Consider the following 27,595-nt stretch of genomic DNA (forward strand, 5'->3'; position numbering starts at 1 on the left):
AGCGTCAGAGGGAATATCCCATTGCTTTGGAGTACATCTTCCTCCTTGCCCCTACTCTGGATCTAGGGACCTCTGGACGAACTTACGAGCTGGCACTGCAGCTGACCGTGCATCTCCCCACTAGAGGGTGGGTGACTCGGGCCAGTAGCTGAGCCTCATTCTTGCCTATGCTGATACTCAGCCCCACGTATGACTGAATCAAACTGAATCCGGGAGTGGGCACAGCTGTGACACGTTCCTATCCTACCCCCACTGTCCTGAAGGAGGGCGGGGGTCCTGAAGGTTCGCAGTTTCCCACTGTCAATATCTCAATATCCTTGGAACCCAGCACGCAAGAGTCTGAGGTGCAGCTGCTGGAGAACGCCAAACGCTTCACGGAGCAGATCCAGCAGCAGCAGATCCGTCTGCAGCAAGCCGACGACTTTCCCAATGTCTTCACCACCGAGGTCTGCAAACTTCGGGAGCAGCTGCTCAAGTACCAAAATGAATACACGGCGGTGCAAGAAAGGGAGTACCACACTCAGTACAGACTGAACAGGTGAGGCCCTGGTGCCCTGGAAACGGCGCCACTGCCCCACGATCAGTGCAGGCTGACTAGGCGAGTCCCTGGCGCCCTGCAGACCCCTCCACTGTAGATGCAGGCTGACTAGGCGAGTCCCTGGCGCCTGCAGGCTGACTAGGTGAGTCCCTGGCACCCTGCAGACCCCTGCACTGTAGATGCAGGCTGACTAGGTGAGTCCCTGGCGCCTGCAGACCCCTCCACTGTAGATGCAGGCTGACTAGGCGAGTCCCTGGCGCCTGCAGACCCCTCCACTGTAGATGCAGGCTGACTAGGCGAGTCCCTGGCGCCTGCAGACCCCTCCACTGTAGATGCAGGCTGACTAGGCGAGTCCCTGGCGCCTGCAGACCCCTCCACTGTAGATGCAGGCTGACTAGGCGAGTCCCTGGCGCCTGCAGACCCCTCCACTGTAGATGCAGGCTGACTAGGCGAGTCCCTGGCGCCTGCAGACCCCTCCACTGTAGATGCAGGCTGACTAGGCGAGTCCCTGGCGCCTGCAGACCCCTCCACTGTAGATGCAGGCTGACTAGGCGAGTCCCTGGCGCCTGCAGACCCCTCCACTGTAGATGCAGGCTGACTAGGCGAGTCCCTGGCGCCTGCAGACCCCTCTGCTGTCCCACAATCTGTGCAGGCTGACTAAGTGAGTTCCCTGCTTGTTGGTGACAGGCTGTTTCCACATGACAAGTTAATTTGGGAAAGCACTTAGGTACAAGGAGTCTGAGCTAACAACTACAAGCCCAGTTAGTCTCCCCCTTGGCTCCCTGCACTGAAGATGACACAAGTGCTGGGCACAGCGCTCTGGAGACTAAAAGCCCTGCCGTGTTTTGAGCTTTGGAAACTGCTTGGGAAAAAAAAGTCTGAGAGCAAGGACTTGGCAGCCTCTTGGCTCTCCTGCCCTTCCTCCTTTGTCCCTGCATCTCTGTCTCCTGGAAGGCTGTGGCTCCTGACTGCACCATGTTGCTAGGCACCCAGATCACTGTCTTCACTTTTATCTTCTAACACAGCAGCCACAGGACCCTGTAAGTTAACTTTTGTCCCCTCTTACTAAAGAAAAGGTCACACCCTCGTGGAATATTTATTTGCTTATCCAGACCTAGAGGGGCGTCACTTAGTGAAGGAAAGCAGGTACCGGCTGGGGGGGGGGGTTGAACCTGTTTCCCAAATCCCCCTCCGTCCATGGAAGTCCAGGTTGCCCCACTGCATGGCGACTGTAATTTCGAGTTGTCATGTGCTGGGTGCTATGCCTGGGTACTGGGAAAAGCGGAACCTGCCCTCCTTGAATCTGTTACTATTTAAGGTGGCACAGCTTTGGCTATTTTTGACAGAATGTAGAATTCAGTCAGTACAAACACAATTCAGCCCCGTCTGAGTGGCTTCCAGAAAAACCATGCGAACCCCGGATCTTGAGATTTTTCCTTGTTGCTTATTTTTTTTCAACTGAGGGGCAGATGAAGGAAGCAGTTTAATGAACAGAATTCTATTCAGAAAGAAGAAAAAACAGGCAGCTTTTTTTCTGTGTGTCTTTCAGTCTAAACTTGTTCGGACTCTGCAGCTAGAACTGTAAAGGGAGAGCCAGCTCCTTCCGTGAGCGCTCTTCCAGCCGAAGAAAATAGTGAAATTAAGACAATTGGTGGCTGTTCATTGGTCTTGCAAATAGGAATTCGTGACATTTTGTGAAAGGGTACAGAACACATAAGTCAGCTGGTTTTTAAATTGTTTAAAATTTCCAAGTATTCCTGCCAAGAAAAAAAGAATTGGGGCCGGGGGCAGGGTTCCTTGCCTTTTAGGTATAGACAGGCAGACTGTTCGCCGAGCTCCTTAGAATAGGGAAAGGATGGTGTGTCGCCAGTGACGCTGGATGAGAACAGTCAAAAGCATGCGGCACTTTACACTGAGCACACCCCCTAGTATCCTCAAATATCAACAGCTCCGGAATTAATACGCTCATTTCCATAAAAACAATTTTGTTAGCAAAGGGAATTCCAGGGAAGAATAATGGACTTTGTGTGTGTTGTCCGTTGCCTCCACACACTTGATATTACGTGGTACAGAAATAAATCCACTCAACACTCCCGGGGAAAAAAGTAGGCATTTCCACCCATAGATAAAAATAAGCAAAGCCAATGAGAGAAAGCTATTCATCCAAATATACAGAAGATGTTTGTCAGTTCCGCACAGTAAACTATCATTGTATTCAGGGCCTAAATAACAGAATCCCAAGTGGCCAACAGCCTCCACCCCAGCATCTTCAGGGACGTCTGAGTCACTGGTGACTGGCAAGAGCAACATCAAGTCACTTTTACTTTGGCTTCTCTCCTCCTGGCTGCTGCCACTGCTGGTGGCTTCCCCTCCTCCTCCTCCTCCTCCTCTCCCTCTTTCTACCTCTGTCCCTGCCCCTGCCCCTGCCTCCCAGGTGCTAGAATTAAAGGCATGGCCACTAGGACCAACAGCTATTTTCACACAGAATAAGCTTTTTAATGGATGCTAATGGTTAGTAAATTGTTTTGATTCATTAATAATTAATCTGTGCTACACAGTTTTAGTTTACAACTCATACTTAAATATAGATAAATAAGTAGTTGAATTATATTGCAGGGAGCTTATTTTGCAACCAAGGAGGTTGTCATTTTTCTAAAAGCTGTCTCTGATAAAAGTTCCGACATTCTCTCCAATGTTCCCCTTTCCTGTTCCCTTTGAGTTTCCCTGGTTTCCAGTAATTCCTAAAATAAGGATAGTCGGTACAATGTGTCTCTTGGTCTAACTCTGACATGTTCTGACAAGCCTTGGTCAGTTGGGGAAGCAAGGCTGTAATCACCGACCTCTGTCATGGACTCGGAGAGCGGAGACCCTCGAGCTGAGCATGTGCGGGGATGTCCTGGCGCCTGCGTGATTCAGCTGCAGTGACTAGTGACCTGAGCCTTCCGGCAGGCTGGCTCGTTAGGAGAAGTCAAGGGTTAGGAACCACAGCTCCGCCCTGGCCTCAGCAGAGACATTTTCTGAAATGCCTCTTTGGCATTCCTGTTGTACCTGGCCAATCTGTGTCCTGCTCTCACCCAAAGAATTAGAAGTGATGTCTATGTTAATTTAATATACAAGCAATGTGTTTGATGATGGCGTTTCCAACGCAAATGTATCATTATGCTTTGTCTCAGTCGTGTGCCCCATGTCCCTTGCCCTCGGAGGGACGACTTTAGCAATACCGAGAGTCCTTGACTGAAGAGAAGGCAGAGTGCAAGCAGTCCTTGCTCATGGAGAACTTTCAGCTCAAAACTAACCAGTCTTTCTAGAACAATTTTTAAAAATGTTTCTTAGACAAATCCTTAAGTAACAGGAAGAGAAGCACCTGAGAATATCATCCAAACAGCAGACGCATCCCAGAACCAAGGGTTCTGATCCCTGCCCTGCCAGGCAAGCCCCACAAAGCTTGCTGTATGAATGTCTTACAAGCTCCCTGTGTGGGTTTGGTTCAAGTTGGAATTTAGTAACAGTTGGTCTCACTCGTAGTCTTAGCTCTGGCTTTGTGCTAGATACACCCAAGGATTCCCTCGAGGTCAACCAGACTATCTGAGCCTCTCACAGTGCCCCCTCCAGCTTTGGTAAGTCCGAACTAGAGATGGTTATGAGATCAGTCTAGAAGCGCACCTTCTCAGACTATCTACCCAGTCTGACTGTCCTCTTTCACCCACAACTGCAGTGCCAGCCACTGTCCTTTCTCCCTGTTCCTGTACTCCTTAAAACAACTCAATTACAACTTGTGGAATCTGTTTAGCAACTAGGAAAACATAATGTAACTTCAATAAAAATAAACTCCACCATGCATTCAGAGTTAATAGGATTTTACTAAGGATACATGAAGAATGAAATGACCATCCCTGGTACACAGTGTTAAGGTCATGATCTTTGAGAATAGAAGCATACACCTCTTAAAGGAAATAAAAGTCTGTGTTTCTTAAAGGGGAAAGTCTGTAATAGAAATACAAGCAGTCTTAACAGTCCATTCTGTTTGTTCAAAGAAAATGCCATTTTGTATTTATTTAAAGAGAAGACTACAAGCCTTTATCATGCTACCATTGTTTCCTTCATGAGCAGTGGCTGGCAGCACTTGACCACCCCCTGGTGGCAGCATGCCCAAAGTGTTGCGTAGCAGTGTAAGGGAAAGGTCAGGTGGTAAATACTCACACCTGAAAAAGTTCAGCTTGAATCTGTGCTCATTTATATTAGGTCCCATGTGACAGGCAGCCTGAAACTATCATCAATATACATCATTACCAATGAATCATGCTAGAATAAAACCTGCTGCACAGCTGTATGCCTACCTGTGGCTCCTTGTTCCTGGGTCTGCTGACAGGCAGGATCTGTTAGATGCAGTATGAGCGCCACGCTCTGCTCTGCCCAGCCCAAAGCTGTCATATAGCTAAGCCTTCGGTGTTTAATGTTTGGGCTGAGAAAATGTGTGGGGGAGGGGTGGGGCTGAAATGACAAAGGCATTTGATGAGTGAATGCAGAAAAAATCTGTGCAAAATAGAACTCAAAATATGGTTGTTGAGAGCAGGTAAGCAAGTGATTGTATCAACCTGCTGTTAGTTAATTTAGAACACTGTGACTAATCCTAACTGAAGCAGCTTCTAAAATCTCCATTGTCCATTGTCACCTCACACCAGTGGTCAAAACAAAAGCACAAGGACTCTCATTTTCTTTTTTTTATTCGATATATTTTTTATTTACGTTTCAAATAATTTCCCCTTTTCTGGCCCCCCACTCCCCAAAAGTCACATAACCCCCCTTCTCTCCCCCTGTCCTCCCATCCACCCCTTCCCACTTCCCTGTTCTGGTTTTGCCCTACACTGCTACACTGAGTCTTTCCAGAACCAGGGGCCCCTCCTCCATTCTTCTTGTACCTCATTTGATGCGTGGATTATGTTTTGGGTATTCTAGTTTCCCAGGCTAATATCCACTTATTAGTGAGTGATCTTTTGAGTCTGGGTTACCTCACTTAGTGAGGTAAATTCCGTTACTAATTAACAGTGTAACTAAATGCTCTCATTTTCTGTATCCGTCGCATCAACAGAAGAGCGACCGCCTAGTCCCATTCTCTATTCTCAGTATTTTTTGTTGCGTTTTTTGTTTGTTAATCTGAAGGTGATGGTCGATATTTAAAAACAGATGTATTAGACAGGTCAGCTCTGTCCTACTGGAATTCAGTTAATGCCCTACTGACTTCCCACGTTTGTCTGTCCGTCTTGGAGAGAAGCATGCCAGAGCCTTAACTGTAATTGGAGATTATCTCTTTGAATCCAAATTCTGAGGTTGGAAACTCTTGGATGTCATGGCAACTCTTAAAAAGTTTCTGAACTTGGGACATTTCAGATGTTGGACTCTCGGATTAAAGAGACTCAAACTAGTACAGTGGCCACTGCATCGAGGTCTGCCAGCACTTCCTTTTCATTTGTAGGGATGTAGGACGGGGTTCTGTGGCTGAAGAGCACGGTCTGTTCTTCCAGAGGATGCGCGGTGAGTTCCCAGCACCCACATTGGGTGCCCACAACTGCCTATAACTCCAGCTCTTCCATGGGCACCCACGCACAAACATGTGCATGTGACCGTGTATACGCACACACATAGAAACACAGACACACGTACATATACACAAATTAAATGAAGATTTAAAACTAGTTTCTTAGATAGACAACCTATACATACAGGAGCTATTATTTTTATCCATTATTACAATCTGTGTTTTCATTACCATTTAAGGTGATTATTGATATGACTGAGTTAACAACTGTGTTGATCAATCTTCATTGTCAACTTGACTGGATTCAGAATCACCTAGGAAACATGCCTGTGGCTGTGGATGTGACAGTTTCCTGCCTGCATGGTTTCTAAAAGATGCTGGATATTGCCCTGGCCCTTGCATCTCTGTAGATGCCATATGCTTTTCCTCCAATTTTATACACTCTTATTTCCCTCTTATTTTTAATTGTTCTATAATTTATGTTTGATTTATGTTTTAAGGTGCATTTGTGTTGCCTAGTGGGTTCTTCAAGCTTCCTGGGTCTGTAATTTGTTGTCTAATATGAATATAAGTGGATTTTCAATTGTTATTGCTTGGAATGTATTTTGGTTTTCACCACCTTTTCTTTTTCCTCTGATATTCCCATTATGCCCCAAAGTTAGGGGTTTTTTTTTTTCTCCAATGCTTTTTCTCTTGCTTTTGATGTTTCTATTGAGACTTCCTCAGACTCGGCGGTTCCTTCTCATCCGCACCCCTTCTGCCAGTCTGCCGTGGCAGGCACTTCTTGCTTCCGTTACTAAGAACACTTAGTCCCCAGAGTGTCCTTGCATTTCCCCCTGGACTTGCCACTTCTCTGCTTGTGTTATCTACCTAGCCTTGTATCATACATTCTTTATCAGTTGGAATTCCTAATCTATTAATTAAAGTTGTTTCAAACATCGAGTTTGGTATCCCAGGCATTCTTGGCAACCCAAGTGATTCTACATACTTTAAATCCGGCTGTGTTCTCTTGCCGACCAGACACAACACACCATGGAGAAGGAACTGTGACCGTGATACTGTAGCAGGTGATGGAGCCATTGGAGAAAGGGGAGCATTAGACAGTCCTGTGCTGGAGTGTCAGTGCTTGAGTGAGTCTGATGGCCCCAGACTGTGAGCTTTGCGGGCCTTTCACCGTGTACTCTAGTCCTTCTTAGGAGAGGCAGGGCAGTGCTAAATGGAATTATTTTCCATCTCTCACCCAGAAAGTCAGAGCCAACTGGACTTGGGTGTTTTCATTCTCCCAAGCTGCTTAGATTCTGGAAAACCCTCCAAGGTTACCCTGAAGACCAACAGGGGAAAATCCAAATATTTTGAACTTGCTAACGAGGGGGTCAGAGAAGGACCTTGTAAGCACAAACGAGTTACCCGTGAGTTTCCTGGCTTGCTCTCAAGCTGCACGTTTGTAGATCTGATCCCACACAGCTCTCTGGAACTTTGGGAACTGGGTAAGTGGTCAGTCCATTCTCTGAGTCTCAACAGGAAAGCCTCAGACAGCAATGCAAAGGTGCTGAAAATCAAGCCAGTCTTAAAGGCACAGCTGCCAGAGGATTGGCTGGAGCTTTTGACCTGACCTGAACTGAACTAAACCATATCTACTAAAGCCAAAATATCAACTGTTTTCCTGGGCTCTAAGTAAAGTCCAGAATCCCATCGCATAACCATTCAACAGTTTTCCCACATGAAGAACCAGGCAAGGCTCAGCAGATATCATCAGCCTGCATGCTAGAGGCTCCTGAGTTGAGTGACAAAGACCTTCCTGCAGCTTTTACATGCACACACCAACAAACAGCTCCAAACATCAAAACTAATGGAAAAGCAGAAGTCTCAGAAGCCACAGCTTATGAAGAACGCCTCTTGACGACATCTCCAGCTGATTCCGTTTTTCACTACAAAAGTCATCCCCAAAATACAGTCTTAGATGCAGCCAAATAGAATACTTCTAAGTGGTTCAAGTAAGGATTTTAGAACTGAGAAATACAATAACTGAAAATTTAAACAATCAACCGAAGTGTGGACCAGAAGATTGAAAGTAAGAAAAGTCAGTGACTCCAAGATAAATAGAAAATATTCTGTCTGAAAAACAGAGAGTGAAAGACGAGAACCTGAGAATCCCATGGAGCAGCAGCACAAAGCTCTGACCCTGCAAATGAGGCAAGAAGTAGAGAAGACGCTGGAGTAACTCCCAAGCTCATGCGCTTGGAAACGAGGTGCAGCAGAAAATGTGAGGCTTCAGAGGGAATGTAACTGGAACAGTCTGGCTTTGTCTACTAAGTGTTGAGAAGTGAAAACTTGCCATTCCAAGGAAGCTCTAGTCTGGAGAGACTGACTTGGAAGCCATCGCTTGTCACCGAAAATTTGGAACAGAAAGGGGAATAAAAACTTTAGACTCCAGGGTAGTCAGGCAACAACAATAGTACATAAATCTTCCTGTAGAGGAAGATGAAAGTGTGTTTCTGACCTGGTATGATGGCACATACCTTTAATCCCAGCACTCAGAAGGCAGAGTCAGGTGGGTCTCTGTGAGTTCAAGGCCAGCCTGGCCTGTGTAGCAAGTTCCAGAACAGCCGGGGTTATAGAGAAGCCCTATCTTTGTTATCATTATTTATTATTATGTAATTATTTTATTCATTTATATCCCAACTATTACCCCCTCCTGATTCCCCCCTCTCAGAGTTCTTCCCCTCACCCCCTCCTCTTCACCTCTGAGGGGAGGCCCTCCCTAGGTAGTCCCCCCAACCTTGGGGCATCAAGTCTCTACAGGATTAGGCGCATCTTTTCCCACTAAGGTCAGACAAGGCTGTTGCTACATATGTGCCGGGGGTTTTGGACCTGCCTGTGTATGCTCTTTGGTTGGGAGTGGCCCTATCTTTAAAAGGGAGGGGGGGAGGGAAAAGTGTGTTTCTGTGAACTGACACAGTTCAGTGAGAGTTGAACAGCCCCATCCTGTGTGCTTGCCAAGTGGTTTCCATTCAGTGTGGCTGGGAAGGCAGGTGACGGTCACCTTCCATTGTCCCCAGTCCAAACGCAAGGGAAGCTATAAAATGCAATCTTCCTACATATTCAGGAAGGGGGAAGGCTATGACAGATACAAAGTGTGTTTGTCACAGGGGCTAAAGGTAGAGTATGAACTTGGCTGAATGACTAGTAGGGAGAAGTGTAGATGAACATGCCTACTGTTCTTATGATTTCATGCGTGGTTGTTAATGATTTGGGATGGAGACAATGTTGGAAAGCCTTGATCTCGAGTTCCTCATGTACCGTCCACCTGAATCACGTCCTTCCTCAGCATCCATGCTCCACCGGCCTCTGCTTAGCCTCTGCTCCAACGCTCCACATCTCCCTGAGTGGCACTTCTCTGTAGTAACACCCCTGAGGAATACAAATGTCATGTAGAATGTGGGAGCTCTTGGGATGACCCTTCTGCACAGCCGTGAACACCTGCAGGGTCTTCCCTACAGGATGTCCGAGGTACTTTCCCGAGTCAGATGTAAATAACATGAAGCTCTGGGTCATCCTGTGGGCAGCTCCACTTCCCCGTGTGCCTCTTTATCCTCACTTGGTATGCAAATTATATGTTCCAAAGAATGCAAATAGGAATTAAACCAACTTCAGCCAGCAGCTCTATTCCTGCTACTAACTATTGAGGGCCAAGGATCTTCTAGCAATGGTGGCGCAGTGTAAACAGGGCAAAGTCTCTGTCCTTGCAGAGCTAACACATGACAAAATACCAGGCATCGAGAAGCACTACATAGAAGAGTAGAAGAGTAAAACAAACCTGGTGGGGATTGTTAGTACTGAGTTAGTAGGATGACCCAGAGTAAGCCAGGCAGATGCGTCAGGCAGGCCAGAGAGCCTGAGGTTGGAACAGATTTAGGAAGACCAAGTTGGCCAGCGGGAAGTATGGCAAGCAGCAAGAGGAGAGGCAGATGACGCAGAGTTTCAGCTTGGTCCAGGTTTGACTAGATGTTGTCGAGCAGAAAGTTGATGGGATCTTGTTTATGTTGCTAAAATCATTGAACTGAAGGAGGGTTGAGTATCAGGGACGAGGGTAGGGGCAGGCAAGGCAGAGCCTTTGCAAGGCCCCAGTAGGAATCTGAGGCAGAAATATGTAGAGAGGAAAAGGTCCAGAGCCTGCCTGGGAGGAGTCCCAGTCCACAGGGTTGTCCCCGGTCCAGGACAGTTACAATAACATTCCCGGAGAACTGCCGTGTTAGGTGCGTACGTGCTGCTGCTGGGGTGTGGGCGGGAGGAAGCACGTGAGGGCCAATCGTCGAGAGAGGACACCAGGACATGAGGAGACAAGCCTGGGACCCCGCTGAGAGAGAAAATAGGAAGGCACTGGACAGAAAGGGCTGGCTTGCTCTTTGGTACGTTCTGTCAAACATGTATTTTCTTTTGGCAGTTTAACAGAAGAAAAGAGTCTCATATTAAAGGAATTCGAGAAGATACCTAAGCCAGGAGTAAGTATTAGAGTTTATTATTAAATTCAGCTGTATTCAAAAATCCCTTTAAAAATAATAGCACGCCCTGAAACATTTGAAGCACCCAATAACCCACACTCACTGCGGACGCCCAAAGGAAGATGCACACACTTGTGAGTAGCTACAAGTGAGGGAGGCATGCCACAGGCTTCCTGTGCTGGCATCTGTGTGAGGATGTGTGGTCACACTGTATCTGGTTGGTTTCTAGAAGAAAATAAGTTTCTGTGCTTGTCCCTCAAGAACATCTCTTCTGTTGTTACCGCACTCTGAGCTTTCTGAGCTTCTCAGACCTGGTTCATAAAGACAATACATCACTGTCACACCATGACCAAGGCAACATATAAAAGAAAGCATATCATTTGGAGCTTATAGTTACACCGGTTAGGAGAGGCTCTCATGGTGAACGGCAGGCAGGTGTGGCACTGGAGCAGTAACTGAGACCTTAGTGGACCCAAAACAGCAGACACACACACACACAGTGACACACAGAAAGACACACAGGGAGACAGAGACAGGAGAGGGGAGAGGAGGGGAGGGGAGGGAGGGAAGGAGAGAGAAGGGGAGGGGAAAGGAGGGGAGTGGAGAGGAGGGGAAGGGAGGGGAGAGGAGGGGAAGGGAAGGGAGGAGAGAAGAGGGAGGGGAAGGGAAGGGAGGAGAGAAGAGGGAGGGGAAGGGAGGGGAGAGGAGGGGAAGGGAAGGAAGGAGAGAGGAGGGAGGGGAAGAGAGGGGAGAGGAGGAGAGGGAAGGGAGGGGAGAGGAGGAGAGAGGAGGGAGGGGAGAGGAGGGAGGGGAGAGGAGGAGAGAGGAGGAGAGGGAAAAGGAGGGGAGAGGAGAGGGAAAGGGAGGGGAGAGGAGGAGAGGGAAAGGGAGGGGAGAGGAGGGGAAGGGAAAGGAGGGGAGAGGAGGGAAGGGGAAGGGAGGAGAGAGGAGGGAGGCAAAGAGAGGGGAGAGGAGGGGAGGGAAAGGGAGGGGAGAGGGGGGGAGGGAAAAGGAGGAGAGAGGAGGGAGGGAAAGGGAGGAGAGAGGAGGGAGGGAAAGAGAGGGGAGAGGAGGAGAGGGAAAGGGAGGGAAGAGGAGGGGAGGGGAAGGGAGGAGAGAGGAGGAGAGGGAAAGAGAGGGGAGAGGAGGGGAGGGGAAGGGAGGAGAGAGGAGGGAGGGAAAGGGAGGAGAGAGGAGGGGAGGGGAGGGGAGGGGAGGGGAAAGAGCAATTTGAATTTGAATTTTTGTTACAGACTTAGGTAACTTATTTGAGCTCCTTCCAGCAATAGGTAGGAATCTCAAAGAAAACTCAGAGCAGGCTAATCAATCTATCCTCTTGGCCATTATTAGCAGATAGCCCTTCTGGGTATAAGACGCTTTCATCTGTAAGTCAAGCCCACTCTAGATAATAAGACAGAGGAAGTCGTGTGTCCTGTGAACCTGATTGCGGACACTGGGGAGGAGAATATGCAGAGGCAGCATCAGTAGCCTCGTTGTTAGCTACCACGTGAGACTCAGGCTAGCCACAAGACAGACAGATTATCTGCATTTAACTTTGTCAAATCTCAAAGCTACAAGGACACAGAACATACATTTTCACAGTGCTTATTAGTATGAAATAAAAACTAACACAAAACATTTAAAACATGAAGCTCTCAACTTTAAAAAGTACTTCAAAACTGCCACATGCTTAGTTAACATGGTATAATTGCATGCTGTGGCCAAAGGTATCAGGCACCATAAGTTCCCCTAACTTCCTGGAGTCACGAGTCTTCAAACATGCACAGTGAACATGGTGAATGGGGTTGGTTTTAGTTTCATTTTTAAGTAGACGAGCCTTCACCTGGACTGTCTAACTGGCCATCTTCATGACTTTTCAAGGAGTTGGAGAAGAAGACAAAGCTCTTGAGAGAAAGTACAGAGGAACTGCGTAAGGAGGTGATACAGAAGCGACTGGAGATCAAAAACTTGCGGGAAGACATGGTCCTGAAGCAGAAGCAACTGGTGAAGGAGCAGAAGGAGCTAGAGGAACTGATGGAGTATCAGGTCGGCTTAAAGGTATGCACACCTGGACAGTCCGTGGATGTCTGAACATTGTGCCCGTGTGGACAAAAAACACAGGACGGAGAGTCGCTACTTCATGTGGCTGAAAGCTGCCACACAGACCCAAAGGACTCTGTCAAGTGCTACTTTAATTCTGAGAATTTAAGAAGGACGTGAGGGTGTTGGATGGGAAAAGACACGTGAAAGTTCCCTAATACTGCCCTAATTTGGCAAATGGGCCTCCAACATTTGCGGTGAGGGTCACAGACACACAATTTCTTACTAGGAACAGAATGTTCAACCCTCCTGTGTCTGTTTGAATGGCCTGATACTTGAAAGCTTGATTCCACTCTTCCTTTCACTGTAGAAGTGACTAGGAACCTAGATTAATGTTTTAAGGAAGTAATGAATTGCAATTAATGTTATTTCGAAACGTATAATAGTTCTCAAAAGAATTTAAGGAACCTAGAGTTATTTGAAGAACAACTTCCACAACTCATTGGCCTAGAACATACTTTTGACTGGCTCTGACCTTTTCCCCTAAGACCCTGGAATAGTCAGTTACCACACACCCATCTTATCTGGGGATATGGGAACTAAGAAGAGACTTCTTTGCCAAGAACCCAGGGAGATTCAGCTTCTGGTGCATCTCATCTAGGAATCTCTCCCAAGGGCTTGTACCCAAGTTAGCAGTCATAGCTTTTTCCTTGAAGAGGGCCTTCCAAATTGGCAAGCTTCAGCCCTGTTAAGCCTGGATTTGCTCCAGGATGAAGTGAGATCCTGCAGGGCAGCACCCCACCCTGTCAGTGCTATGTGGTGGTTAGCTCTCTCTCATACTCAAGTGCAATCCCAGAGCTCAAAGTCTCCTGAGCACCTCAGGTAAGAAGGGTCTTATTCTCTCACTGCCCCCAGTGCAATGCCTACAGTGAGTGACCTTCCCACTGATGCATACAGCTTGCAGATCATGAAGGTCCACAGGCTTAGCTTCCAACCTTGGCCCTGGACATATGAGCTGTGCAACTGTTAGGCCATGTGGTTTGGGCTTTTTGTTTGTTTTTGTTTTCCATGTCCCCTTTCACAATCTGAGTCAGGGAAGTAGTATCTAAGGCCCTTAGTGTGGGAGAAATCTATGGGGTTCACAGCGGGGCAGGACAGAGCTAAGGAAGAAGATGGGCCAGATACTGTTTCAGCTGTATAGCTCTAGCCTGGCACCAGAAAGAACCCTAGATCTTTAACTGAAGCACAGAAGCCATTCCCTTGAGCCAAGGAGCCTGTGGTACTATCTCATTACACGAGCCAGCCACGGACCACAGTCTCATCGGGGCTCCTGTAGCTGTCCTACTCTGTCATCTGCTTTTGGAGATAGTAACAACTGTAATGACCTTATAAGGCCAGTGTGAATATTGGAGGAAATAAAAAGTGTAGTGGGTAGATGGTAAGAATTCTATAAAATTTAATTTTTCTCTCATCTAATTTGCTTGTTTAATTGACTACACAACTTACCATGATTGTATTTCTTTACTAGGATGACGTGGTCCACCATCAAAGCGTTCCTGTACAAATTACAAAGGAGATAGAAAAAATGACACGCAAAAAAATGTATGATTAAACACTTTTATCCTAAATCCCTCCTAGGGTACCCTCTCCCAAATAATGTGTGTATATGTTTTAATATTTGCAAGTTATAATCTTGGAAATACCTGATCCTGGTCCCATATGGGCTCTATGTATCATGCTTTTTAAAAGAAAGTAATACAGCAAGTGATAATAATCCTATTTCAACTTATAAATTATGTTTCTATGGAGACCTTGAGTGACTTCATCAAGGCTGGGGATTATCCACCTGAATTTAGGATTTCAGGGTCCTGAACGATGCTCAGGCAACCACAGCCCAAATGATAGCAACCCCTCGCTTTGCATTGATTCACCCTCAGCTGACCAGAGTAGACTTGGGTGTGAAGATTACTGAGAAGCTCTCAGGATTTCAGTGATCAAAAAGAAATGTAAGATTCTTGCATATACAAATAGTCTTGAGAAATAACATGATTAGCAGCTATTCTTAAAAGAATACAGGAAAATGGAGCAGTGGTGATTCTAAGACCCAAGATCACCAGAAGGGAAGTTAACAGAGTCAGGTCTGGTCCAGGAAGCTAGTCACAATGGAAGCAGAAAATGCAGGTGACAGAGTGCCCTCTGTGGAGAAAAGAGAATGGGAAAATGGCTGTTTTAGAAGCATTCTAGGAAGTTATCGCCTGTCCCTTCCCATGTGATTCAAGTTGATGAAATAAGCTTTTCATCATACCTCCAAGTATCTCCTATCTTTGACATGCTTCTAAACTCAGTGAACTTGTGACTGGCATATTTTTGCCGGATAATAGGTAGAGAGAGCATGAACTCAGAATAAGCCCTCTTCCTTCTGCTGCTGTGTGTGCTCCCTACAGAGAAACGGAGAAGAAAAGCGTTGTCCTGGAATATGAACTGAAAGAGCTAAATGACTCTTTAAAGAAGCTTGAAAACAAAGTCAATGCTCTTGCAGAAGAGAGGGATGACTTAATAAAGGAAGTTGAGGGCAAGCGGACCTTACTAGAAGTCAAAGAACGAGAATATGGCCAACTGCTGAAACTATTGGAAATAACCAAAGAGAATGAAGCCTCCTCGCTAGCTGAAAGGTTACTTCTATTTCTGCACATTCTGTTATCTAAATTTTAATCAATGATGTCATGAAGATTCAAAACATTATCAATCGATTGTATGCTATTTCAATTACAACTGTATAATTTTAAATCAATTTTTAGCCATTAATTAAATGTACCACCAAAGCACTTTGAATTTTTTCCTATTCTTTAATTAAATTTTCCTCAATTCTGTGGTTTGAATTTAAGAATAAAACCCACTGTTGGCTGTAAGTTTATGGGGAATTATATTGCTGAAATATGCTATATAATTCAGAGATTTGCTAATCAGTGAGTAGTATTTCTGACATAATCCCAGCATTTTCCGAATGAGGGAGATTTCATGGTGAAATCCCATGCTGGAACATTTTACTTCTGAGTCTGTGTATGGGTGGGTGGGGTTTACACATGTATTCTTGAGCTTGTAGAGCCCAGAGGTCAACCTCTGTGGCATCCACCTTGTCTTTTGAGACAGAGCTTCCCCTCAGGACCTTGAACTCCCTGATTAGGCTAGGCTAGCTGGCTAGTGAGCTCCAGAAATCTGGCTAACTCTGCCTCCCCAGCACTCAGATTACAGGCAGGTTCTATCAGTCACAGCTTGTTATGTGGATACAGGGAGCTCAACCCCTATGTTTGTCTGGCAAGCCTTTTACCAACTGCAGAATCTCCTAGCCCCTGACTTTTCTCAAGTGCTAGAGGTTGAACCTGGGACTTTGCCCTGATAGACAATTGCTCTACCATTGGCCTTTATTCTATTTCATAGATTAAAGTAGAATTTAAAGGAAGGAAACTTGAAGCCCATGTCTTCCCAGCCTATCATTGCATTTAGGGAGTTTGTAAGATTATACTTCTAAGTGATACCAACACACAAAGGTGGCTGCTTTGGGTATCACTTATGGTGTATGGCTGTGATGTGAAAAAAGTGTGTGTAACCTTGAGCATGCTGTCTTTGATAAGCATAGGAAACTGTGTAAGACAAGTCACTTTTATCTTCACCCTTGATCTGAGCAGAGGGATCCTGGATATCAATCTACGCAACTGTCTCATTGACAAGCAGAACTACCATGATGAACTTTCTCGTAAGCAAAGAGAGAAAGAACGAGATTTTCGGAATCTGAAGAAGACAGAGCTGCTTCTGAAAGTGTCCTTGGATGCGCTCACCCAGGCACAAACCATGAATCAGCGGCTTCTGCTAGAGGTAGGTATGAAAGTACACCGCCTCCGGATTTTAAAGCTTAGGGCTCTCTATGAAAGTAAAAGTGTTGTGCTTTTGTTATTAACAGAAAAAAAAGGGACAGTGGGGTGGTAATTTGAAAATGTGTTACCCCATTAGACTGCTGGTAGCCCTGTAATATTCTCCACCTCTTTTTCTAGCCCAAGACTGGCCAAATGTTTTGTTTTGATTGGAAGAGGTAATTGGTCCAGCCAATTTGGAAAGAACCTAGATAATAGGCCTGTATACAGTATATAGTATATAGTGTATAGTGCATACAGTAGGGCTAAGCTAAATTTATGGGTTTAAAGAGTCAGATCTGGCAGTTAAGGAGCAGATCTGATTGCATAAATGTCTACAGTCAGTTGGACATCTGGACTATTAGCTAAATGACCCAGTATTAATCTGCCTGACTAGTTCTGTACACCACCAGAAGTGGACTCTAGTCAGAGGATGCTTGAAGTAATTAGGTATCATCTGATTGCCTCTATTCCCTTACTACCTGGGAGTCTCATTTCTTTCAGACAGCATTTGCTGTACATACCCCATGCTCCTGGAAAGGCAGAGGGTCCTTCAGAGGGCTGCCTCCTTGTGCTGAAGGCTGGGTTGGTACATTCTTTGATGAAAATGGGGTCAACTCTCTGAGATGAGACAGCTGATTTACACAGAATTTAAATCAGATGAGACAGCTGATTTACTCACTCTCTTCAGAATTACCATGTTCTAGGATCCTGTGGATGTTCAGGACCTCGGAAGTAAATAGCCATTTACAACTCTAGCAGACATGTCTGAACCTAACGTGCACCTAGTTTTCTTCTCCTAGGTTCATGGAAAATTTACATTGCTGTGTCCTTTGCATTTAAGAAGTCACATAACTGTGTCAGGCCAGTGCATTGTAGGAAGAAGGGATGTGCCATTTTTAGCTCAGGGCATTTCGTTGCCAGCGTGAGGCCTTCTGTCTCCTGTCGCCTGTGGTGGAAGGATGTTATGAAATGGAAGTGCTATAAGGTTGGAGGAATACTGAAGCATAGAAGTCTTGTTACTGGGCTCAAGTGTTGATTGCTCAGCGACTAAGAACACTGGCTCCTCTTCAGAGGACAGGGGACAAGGGTTCAGTCCCAGTGCCCACGTGGTAGTTCACAACTGTCTATAGCTCCAGTCCTGGCACGATTTCCTCTCAGCCTCTCTGTATCCTTATTTATGTGTGTCTCATAGACAGCACGTACTCTTACACTCTGCCCAGAGAAGGCTCGGACCATGGCCACACAACAGTTTCTTTGACTCACAGGCTTACATTCTATGCTCTCTCCTTTATTTCTTCTTTAGATTCACCAGTGTTCATTGCTCCTGTTTTCACATTTAACATACTGACTGGTTGGGCTTACACTGTCCTTCTCTTTTCAATGATTTATTGGAAATGATAGAACAGTCATCCTTGCCTTAGTAGAGCCTGGTGGGAACTAACACTCTTACTATTCTCAAATGGAGCCTTTGAAGACCCTCACTCCATTTACCTTTGTAAGTCTAATCCCTCTAAGCATGCTTTTAACATCACTGCACAAGTTATTCTTATTGAAAGGTTGACTGATTACAAGATACTGCTTAGCCTAGAGCACAGCACATCAGAATGTTAAATTGGAATTCTTAACACAGAGACTTGGAAGGAAAGAAGCCCTGGCTTTAAGCAAGTTCTTTTCTTAATCCAATGCTATTGCTTCAGATGAATCTTAAAAGATCTCTTCATACAGTGCATAACATGCTTCTAGTCCAACTGCTGGTCCCTGAGAATGAGGATGAAAAATAACTGTGTTTCAGAAAATGTGTGATAGAAAATATTTTCTCCTCATAAAAGCATAAATAAGAAATGTTTAATTGGATGTAGAATCAGTTGTGACAAGTGAGATGAGATGAGACAGCTGGTTTTTTTTTGTTTGTTTGTTTGTTTACTGTACAAGACAATGTGATTCTCTTTTAGTCCTATCTGCACCACACATTTTTTTGCCCCTCCATATACCAAATATTGTCATGTAATTTTAGATACCTCAGAATTTGGTAGTTATACTGCTATGAACAAGTTACGTCTCCACATACCTGAGTATCAGGTAGTAAATGCATAATTGGCTCTTCTACAAATTGTACATTTCTGATATTTCAAGAACATCTTGATTCTCATTGGCATGTTTTCCCTGTGATCACTAGTTTAACTCCAAACTCTCCTCAACTGTGCACATTTCCTCAGGAATTAAAGCACATTTGAAAATCTTTTCACATAATTTCTTGAAGAAATGGCTTCTAATTGTTGCCAATGACCTCTAACAACCAATAGTTGAATAAGTTGAGTTATTTCACATTTCAACAAAGAAAAAACTGTGGAAGTCTCAGTACAGGGTACTGAAAAGGGCTTACAGCCTTTGGGCTTATGGTATGTGTTGGGGAGAGAGTTTAAGGAAAGAGACTCTGTCATGAATTTACCAGGAGATGAGAGTAATTCTGACTGACCATACTAACAAATCATAGCAATGAAAAGAGAAAAGGCAAGATGGCAGAGAACTGTAGTTGTTAGAGAAGGTTGTAAGTGGAGAATGTATAACATTTTTTGTGTCTTGGACAATGTTCATATTTTGGTTTGTATTAAAAAACAATTATGGAAAGTGGTGTTGCTTTCATCCCATTCTATCAAAATCACAGAGTGGCTTTGTCTAAAGTTGATATTCATTGAAACTGTTGATGTTGAACAGAATACCAAGGCCTAGCTGTGAGTGGCAGGCCAGCTCTGTCTGGTATACCAGATGGCTGCTTCTCTGCTGCAGCCTCCGGCCTGTTGCAGACTAGTCTCCCTTCTTTAAGTACTTCCTGTCCCACACTCATCTTGGAACCCTTTCTGTATCACCTCTGCAATGTCCCATCCTGTCCTCTTTATTTGATCTCTAATCACATGCATTTCTTTTGCTCTCTTGGATTACTCCCTACCTGTGGGGGAGCGTAATTTCTAGAAGTTTCTTGAGAAATGGAGAGCGGAAAATGACTTGTGTGTCAAAAAAATGCATAATAGAAAACTATTTTCCCTTCACTATCGGCATATCCAGTTAAATTAATATTTAACTGGATGTGGAATCTTAGGTCAGAAATAATTGCCTTCAGACTAAGGCACTGAGCAGATGTCTTCTAGCTTGTTGAGTCTCTATTAAAGAGAATTTGATGCCATGATTCTTGGTTCTTTGCTTTAAACCTTTTCTTTCCCATGCTGGAAGCTTATAGGCTCTTTTCATTGCCTCCAGAATTTTAAAATTTTGCAATGATAATTCTCAAGAGTAGATCCTTTTTCTTTGCTCTTGTCAGAGACTCAGTTCTTCGACCATCTTGAGCTATGTCTTTGCTTTTATCCCCTCCATTTTTCTCTATTCTGTCTTTCTCGGGGCACTCTTATGTAACCGCTGGGCCTTAGGAAGAGTTCTCTAATTTCCTTTTTTTTTTTTTTCATTCATTTTGTCATTTTGATCTGCTACAAGCCTGATCACCTCAACTTTTCCTTCTGGCTCTTCACTTTCATCCTGCTGTCATAAGAAACCGTCCCATAAACTCTTTGTTCTCTGAGTGTCTCGTTGTTGTTGTTGTTGATGATGATGATGATGTTGTTGTTGTGTTCTCAGCACCTGGGATTGAGTTAGAGATTCACACATACTAGGCAAGCACTTTACATGGTGAACTATAACTCTAGCCTGGAGGTCTCTTTTCTGCAGTTTTTTTGTTTTTTATTTTTTGTTTGTTTTTGGCTTTTTTGAGACAGAGTTTGCTATGTAGTCAGACCTGGTCTCAAACAAGTGATCTTGCTGTGTCAGCCTCCCAGGTTCTGGGACTGCCAGAGTTCCCGAGCCCAGCTCCAGCTCTTCTTCTGTAGAATTTCCTGTCTTTTGGTATTTCACAAAAGCCATTTATTTTCTTCAAATTACCTTTTCCTGGATTCTGTCATTTGTGCCTTTGTTTATTTGGTTGGTTGGTTTGTCCTGTTCTCATTGGAATCTGCCTCCAATATACTATGAGCAGGCCACTTTGAAGCTGACTGGGAACTGTCTTCCAGTGGTAAGGCTTTTCATGACATTTATCTGGTTACACACAAAAGCATGAGGAAAGGCTCTTGACTAAGTGGGGTTTGCAGTGGAATGCTCAAGTTATTGAGTTCTTAAAAATTAAAAGCTATTTATATAATGATACAACTACCCATTACATTCAAAATAGCACCCATGGGATATAAAACTCAAATGAAAATACATTAGAACCTTCTTCTCTCATTGAGTTCAAGCCCTACTACTACAGTGTCAGTAGCAGTTAAGTTCTTCTCTGATCCAATGACCCACTTGTCTGTCCGCTGTCCAGATCTGGCAACAATCAGACCATCAGACCAGTCACTTCCACTGGACTTCTCATACTCACATTCAGTCCAAAAAGAAGAGCAAGCAGTGAACACAAAGCTATAGCTGGTCTTCAGCCTTTATTTAGTTATCTGATTCTGTGTGGTCTCTGGTTTACAACAAGACCTTCCCACAAATTCAACACAGAGTCTCAAAAATGTTAGGAAGATTTCAGATAAATATCCAACTATTACACTGTATACTGAGGTTCCCTGGTCTCAACTGGAACGTTTACTGCAAGAGAACATGTCTAACATCCTAACTTTTACAACAGCATGACTCGTTCCTCCTGCACTGACAATATCTGTAAGAACATTGCCCAATCATTAACAGAACCTTCTAGGGAGCAACACTGGCAGCAAAGGTGGAGCAGAAAAGGTTTCTCTTAATTATTCTGTGTATGTCTACTGCATGGGTACAATGAATACATTTTAAAAACATGAAATAAAACCCAAATCTAGGAACTAAACATACACAATGATATAAAACTTAAAGATATATGCAATCTGGGGCTCAAAATTACTCATCACTGTTTTAAATCATCTTTGATCCTAAAATTGAGAAGATATTTTTCTGACACCTCAGTGGAGACTTCAGCATGACCTTTAGCATGCTTTGGAGATGACTGTTAGAAGATTTCCTTTTGAAAAGGCATCAATTAGGTTTGCAGCTTGGTTTCAGTGAGTAACAGAAAATTAGTGTAACTCTCCTAAACAAGAGAACATTTTGTTCATATAATAAAAAGTCTAGATATGGGTACATCAAGTAATTGCACATCACAAAAAAAAAAAAAAAAAAAGCTCAGAATTCTTTTAGCGCTCTCTTGGCCATCTTTACTGTATTTCTTCTCAGTGGTCACAAGATGACCATTCCACAAGAAAGTGATGACCAGCTCGGCTGGCTTTGCCTTTTTATAAATATGTTTGTATTGCTTCTTTGAGGATTTGCCACATATTCTAACTGTATTCATCCCCATTCTTCCCTCCAACTCCCCCAGATCCACCCGTCCTCAATCCTCCCTCCTCCCTCTATTTTTTGTGTCTTCAATTCAAAACTCTTTTTAGAAGTCCTTATGTTACAGATGTCCTGGTCTTCTGGCTGTCACAGTCTTTCTGGCCTCTTCCCCTGAGCCTCAGATGGAGGGTTGTGCTGCAGATGTATCTATCGCCTGTGCACCCCTCACTTGGGTGTTCACTGCAGCCTAGCTAGCTGCAGCCTTCTGTGATGCTCTCTGCTGTACAAAGGAGCTTCTTGATGAGGGTGAGAGCCACACTTTCTCTGTGGCTATCATGGCAAGTATTTAGTATGCAGTTAGAAATTATCCTGGCTTAGGAAAGGGGTGGCCATAGGTTTTCCTCTGGGTCGGTGACCTCATCAGTCATGAGTAGTCATGAAACAGGCATGAATTCCCTCCTATTGAGGGTCTTAAGTCTAATGGGGTAGCTGTGACCACCCCAGGATATAGGCCACTATTGTACCTTTCAGAATATCTTGACATTCTGGTCATTGTGATTCACAGCTATTACATCTGCACAAGACTATTGACTGCTTTTCCCCCCTGGCAGCTCCTTTTGTTACTATGAGAGCTAGTTCTTGGGGTGGAGGCTTCCAGCTCAGGTCCAGCTCAAGTCCTCCAAGTCCTGTATCTGAAGTGTATGTGGTCAGCAATGGAGACTTGCCTTCTTTCTCTGAAAGGCAACCAAGGGCAACAGCAATGGCCTATGTTATTTTGGGGTGGAATCTCTTGGACTCCTCTGACCAGCAACTCAAAAGGTTTCCCATCTGACACTGGGGTTTTTGGCAGATAGTCTATGATTTGGGAAAGAACATTGTCATCCCCAAGTACTATAACATCAGTGAACACACACACACACACACACACACACCATGTGTGTGTGTGTGTGTGTGTGTGTGTGTGTGTGATGGTGTGTGTGTGTGTGTGTGTGTGATGGTGTGTGATATATAGTTTTATAAATAATATGATTCCCTATGGCTTTTCTATCATGAATGGTATCATTTATCCCTCTCTCTTTCCCTTTTCTCTGAGTTGCCCTGCCCCCATCTCCAACTGAGCCTCCACCCCAAGTTTTTCCCAGTTCCTCCCTCACAACAACTGTGTCCTATTATTGCCCTCTTTGGAACTCCTGCCACCCACAGCCACCCACAGCCTTTCTCCATGGCCCGCTTCTTATTTTCCTGATGTCTGCAGTTACTCTGGGTGATATATTCACATCTAGGATCCTGAGCTAGGAGCTACAGATAAGAGAGAACCTGTGGCATTTGACTCTCTGGGCCTGGGTTACCTCAGTCTTTGAACGGGAAGAGTTACTTTCTGGGGAGCCCTTCCCATTTCATTGGCTCACTCAGTTTCCTGGCTCATACAGTCACCCTCACCCTCTGTGATGAAAAGTCTGAGGACTCCTAGGTCCTTGCGACTCAGAACAATAGTGAAGTTTAGATAATAAGGTCAAGGTTGTTCCCCACCAGACTGTGGTAGATGAGGTTCTGCTGTCAATTGCTCTTCTTATCAACACAAACCTTTCCTACAAACCCTGTGTGCACAATTCTGAAGAAACAAGAGGGTTGAGTATTATAGAGAACTTAACCAGAATGCAACATACACAGATGGAATGGTCAATGAAAAAAATAAACACACACATCTATTGTGTCCGAAGAGTACAGGCCAGAAATCAAAACTGAGTACAGTGCATGGTGACAGTGTCCATCCTTCATTCCAAAAACTGAGTACAGCGCATGGTGACAGTGTCTATCCTTCATTCCGAACGCTGGAAAGAATCAAAAAGAGCCAGCTAGGAGCTTTCAGTTGACAAACTAAGCATTTGTGATTTTCTGTCATTGTTCGTAAGATTTCCTGGTCCCAGGTAGTGCTCAGAGCTATGACTTCCAGCCCATGGGAGTAGAGCATGGAGAATAGTCCACTCTAGTCTATCTGCAGCAGGGGATGCGTGTTGCAGGGGATACGTGTTGCAGGAGATGCGTGTTGCAGGGGATGCATGTTGCAGGGGATGCATGTTGCAGGAGATGCATGCTGCAGGGGATGCATATTGCAGGAGATGCGTGCTGCAGGAGATACGTGTTGTAGGAGATGCGTGTTGCAGGGGATGCATGTTGCAGGAGATGCGTGCTGCAGGGGATGTGTGTTGCAGGAGATGCGTGCTGCGGGGGATGCGTGTTGCAGGAGATGCATGCTGCAGGGGATGCGTGTTGCAGGGGATGCTCGCCTACCTCTGCATCCCACATCAGAGGCATGGAGCTCTTCCTCGTATCCATCTCTCCTTGCCCAGGAAGTCTTCCTAATTATTCCAGGCTACACTTGTTTCCCCTTTGCTTTGATCTGCATTTATCTGTTCATTAGAAACATGAGAGTTTATATTATTATATGAACTTCACAAGACCGTGTCTGTGCCTCTTGACAATTGGCCAGGAGAATCAGAAGCACCAGGCACCTGAGGGCACAGATGGTGGTGCTGGAGAAGCACTGGGTTACAGATGACAAACAGGGCACCCAAAGATCCCGTTAGCTGACATTTAAACCACAGGATCTTTCCCATTTGTGAATGCCAGCTTGGGTACAGCCCTGGTGACTTGAAGAATGTTGTCACCAGAGGAAAAGATCCACATCGGATCATTTGCTTTCTCTCAGAAGTGGGTCCAAAGTAGTCAAGTAGGCCATTATCACCCCAAGCCTTGGATGCCCGACTTCCGTCATTAGCTCCTGTGGGATTCCTTATCAAATAATTCCCCCCAAGTATTGTAACACAGGACAAAAGTGCAAATTAACACAACAAAAAGTGTAACGGCAAAACTGTAGATTTCAACAACAACAAAAAGATTAAGGAGTTTTTTCTTTAAAGAGTTTTAATTGTCTCATCAAGCTCTCACATTGAAGTAGGGAGTTACCCTCGTGGTTAACCGAGAACTGGTTTTGTTTGGCCTATAGGGCTTCATAAGTGAATGTAGACTTGGTAGTTATAATGCTCTCACATGAATAGTCCAACACATGCAGGTTCCTCAGCTCCTGAATCATGAATTCAAGAGGCATCAGGGTGTGCTAGAGAGATCACAGGCTCTCTGGCTGACCTGCACCAGTGAGGAAGGAAGGAAGCCCTTCTCCTATCCAAACCCCGGGATTCCTCACGCCATTTGTGATGGATGAATAAGATTGTGCATCCAAACCCTGGGACCCCTGCAACATATTCAAGCAATGGTCAATAAATGTTACATATTAAGATTTATTTATAAAAGATAAAACATTTGTAGCTAACGAATCTTGTAATTTTGGTAGCTCTTCATATTATACTTTGCATCAATTTTATAAAGCACAACGGGGAATAGAAAATCCCTGCAAGATCAGGAATCACGATTTGTTTGCCGTTTTTAAAATGTATGTAACGGGGTTGACTTCAAGGCACCAGACGCTGTTTAAACCATAGCACCTATTTTAAATTTTGATTTCCAGATGGAGGCTATCCCCAAAGAAGACCTTCTGCTGCCTGAGCGCAGGAGAGAACTACACAAAGAGGTGGACCTAGCGAGGAGAAACCTGGCTCAGCAGGTTGGTGTCAGCTGCACTTTCCTCTCAGAATGGAGAATGAAGCTGTGTCTCGGAACTGCTCCAGAAAACCACCTCAAAGAGAGAATGCTAGGGGACGGGGAGCAGGGCCGGGAAGGCAGAAAGTGTCAAATAATGATATGCTGGTATATAGAAATGCCACCGTGGAACCCATTTGTATTTATAATGATATATACAAATAATACACATTAGCTTTTAGAGTAAAAATGTGATGTTAGAGTCCCGCTTATGATGGGCCTGATTTTTTTCTATATTCATTGTTTATATTCCAAATGATTTCCCCTTTCCCAGTGCCCCCTCCCCATAAGTTCCCTAAGCCCTCTTCCCTCCGCCCATTCTCCTATCAACCCCCTCTGACTTCTCTGTCCTGGTGCTCCCCTACAATGCTGGAACAAGCCTTTTCAGGACCAGGGCCCTCTCCTTCCTTCTTCTTGGGAGTCATTTGATATGTCAGTTGTGTCTTGGGTATTCAGAGCTTCTGGGCTAATATCCACTTATCAGTGACTGCATTCCATGCGTGTTCTTTTGTGACTGGGTTACCTCACTTAGGATGATATTTTCCAGTTCCAATCATTTGCCTAAGAATTTCACGAATTCATTGTTTTTAATTGCTGAGTAGTATTCCGTTGTGTAAATATACCACATTTCCTGTATCCATTCCTCCATTGAGGGACATGATCTTTACGGAGAGGCTCACTGAGGACTGAACGAGATGTTCAAGTGTGCTGGGCAAGTGCCTTGTGTCTGAGGATGCGCACGCCACCCCACCTTCAGCTTCACTCCCACACTGGGTTTTGTTTTCCAGGAAAAAAAAAATATGCTTGAAAGGACAAACCTTTCCCAGGCTATAAGAATTTCTCAAATAAAAGGCTGTTGGTTGTCAGCCTTGTCTCATCAGTGTCTGTTTTCAAATTCCAAGCTTCTGTCAGCCAAGCCATCCGAGTATTTTATATATTGTAAACTTCCTCTCTCATTTAAAAGCACAGTAAGGAGAAGGCCGATGGTGTTCCCCTGCTAGTTCCCACCCTTCATAAAATGAAGGAAAACATGGAGTTCGGTCTCTGAATAAACTCAAAAGGAAGAGGCCATGCTCTGTGTGGACCTTGCCGGGCTCCTTCAGAAAGCGAATTCTAACCCTGTGCTTTTCCAAAGAAATCTCTGTCAGAAGCCGAGGCCAAGTTAGTGGAGCAGCAGATCGCAGAGGAAAACAAGCTTCTAAAGGAGCAGGATAATTTGCGGGAGCTGATGTTCAACCTCGTGCGAATGACCCAGATCAAAATCGATGAGAAAGAACAGAAGGCTAAGGATTTCCTGAAAGCCCAGGTAACTGCCTGCCCTGTATGGCCACCCAGTAATTACTACCTGGGCTCAAGGAAGCCTCACTTTAATGCTTCATTAATTAGAAAGCGGTAATTCCACATTTCCTTCAAATGCAGTGACCATAAATTAAATTTTCTCTAAAGGACACTCAGTCGTACCCCGGAAAACCAAACCAAACCAAACCAACAAACCAAAAAACAAAACAAAACAAAACAAAACAAACAAAACAAACAAACAAGCAAACAAAAACCCCTCAGCATTCAGTTCTCAATAGTTAGCAGTCTAGAGGTTAAAAAAAAAAAAGACTCACAGTGATCAGAGGTCTGAAAGATGGCGACTTCAATAAACTTCAATAAGAATGACGTGTCTCTAGTGGCCATAGCTGCCGGGTGCACAGGCCACAGAGAGAATCTGCAAGTCACAGAGCACAGATTCCACTGTGACTTGCCTCGCGCCAACCTAGGAGCAGAGCATTTGCAGTCAGCAGATGATATCATACGGACCAATGCAGGATGCTCTTAACTACTGCTCCATCCCAGGATCTCCTCAGACTCCTACAAAGGGCCACAAGCAACATCATAAAGCAAGTGCACGCTCACGTGCACAAGCACATGTGCCTCCACACGAGCACATGCAAGTGCGAGCACATACACACACACACACACACGCACACACACACTCACTCACACACACACACACACACACGCAGTAGTAACAAACATTTTAAGTCTAGACTCAGTTATTCCACAGAAGGATTGTGTCTAGAGG

General features: G+C 44.8%; 1 protein-coding gene across 1 annotated transcript in view; it reads left to right on the forward strand.

The window, feature by feature from the left end:
• The first annotated feature begins 332 nt into the window (after positions 1-332).
• Ccdc146 (coiled-coil domain containing 146) overlaps positions 333-27,595 on the forward strand; it is a 42,523-nt gene continuing 15,260 nt past the window's right edge. Inside the window, exons 1-8 of the mRNA XM_052173097.1 lie at positions 333-538; positions 10,519-10,576; positions 12,458-12,634; positions 14,145-14,218; positions 15,061-15,288; positions 16,303-16,489; positions 25,394-25,489; positions 26,660-26,830. Coding sequence (XP_052029057.1) covers positions 12,557-12,634; positions 14,145-14,218; positions 15,061-15,288; positions 16,303-16,489; positions 25,394-25,489; positions 26,660-26,830 — 834 coding nt within the window. The 5' untranslated portion in view covers positions 333-538; positions 10,519-10,576; positions 12,458-12,556. The remainder of the gene's footprint in view (positions 539-10,518; positions 10,577-12,457; positions 12,635-14,144; positions 14,219-15,060; positions 15,289-16,302; positions 16,490-25,393; positions 25,490-26,659; positions 26,831-27,595) is intronic.

This window comes from Apodemus sylvaticus, chromosome 2 (assembly GCF_947179515.1).
Source record: "Apodemus sylvaticus chromosome 2, mApoSyl1.1, whole genome shotgun sequence".
Classification (NCBI taxonomy): Eukaryota; Metazoa; Chordata; class Mammalia; order Rodentia; family Muridae; genus Apodemus; species Apodemus sylvaticus.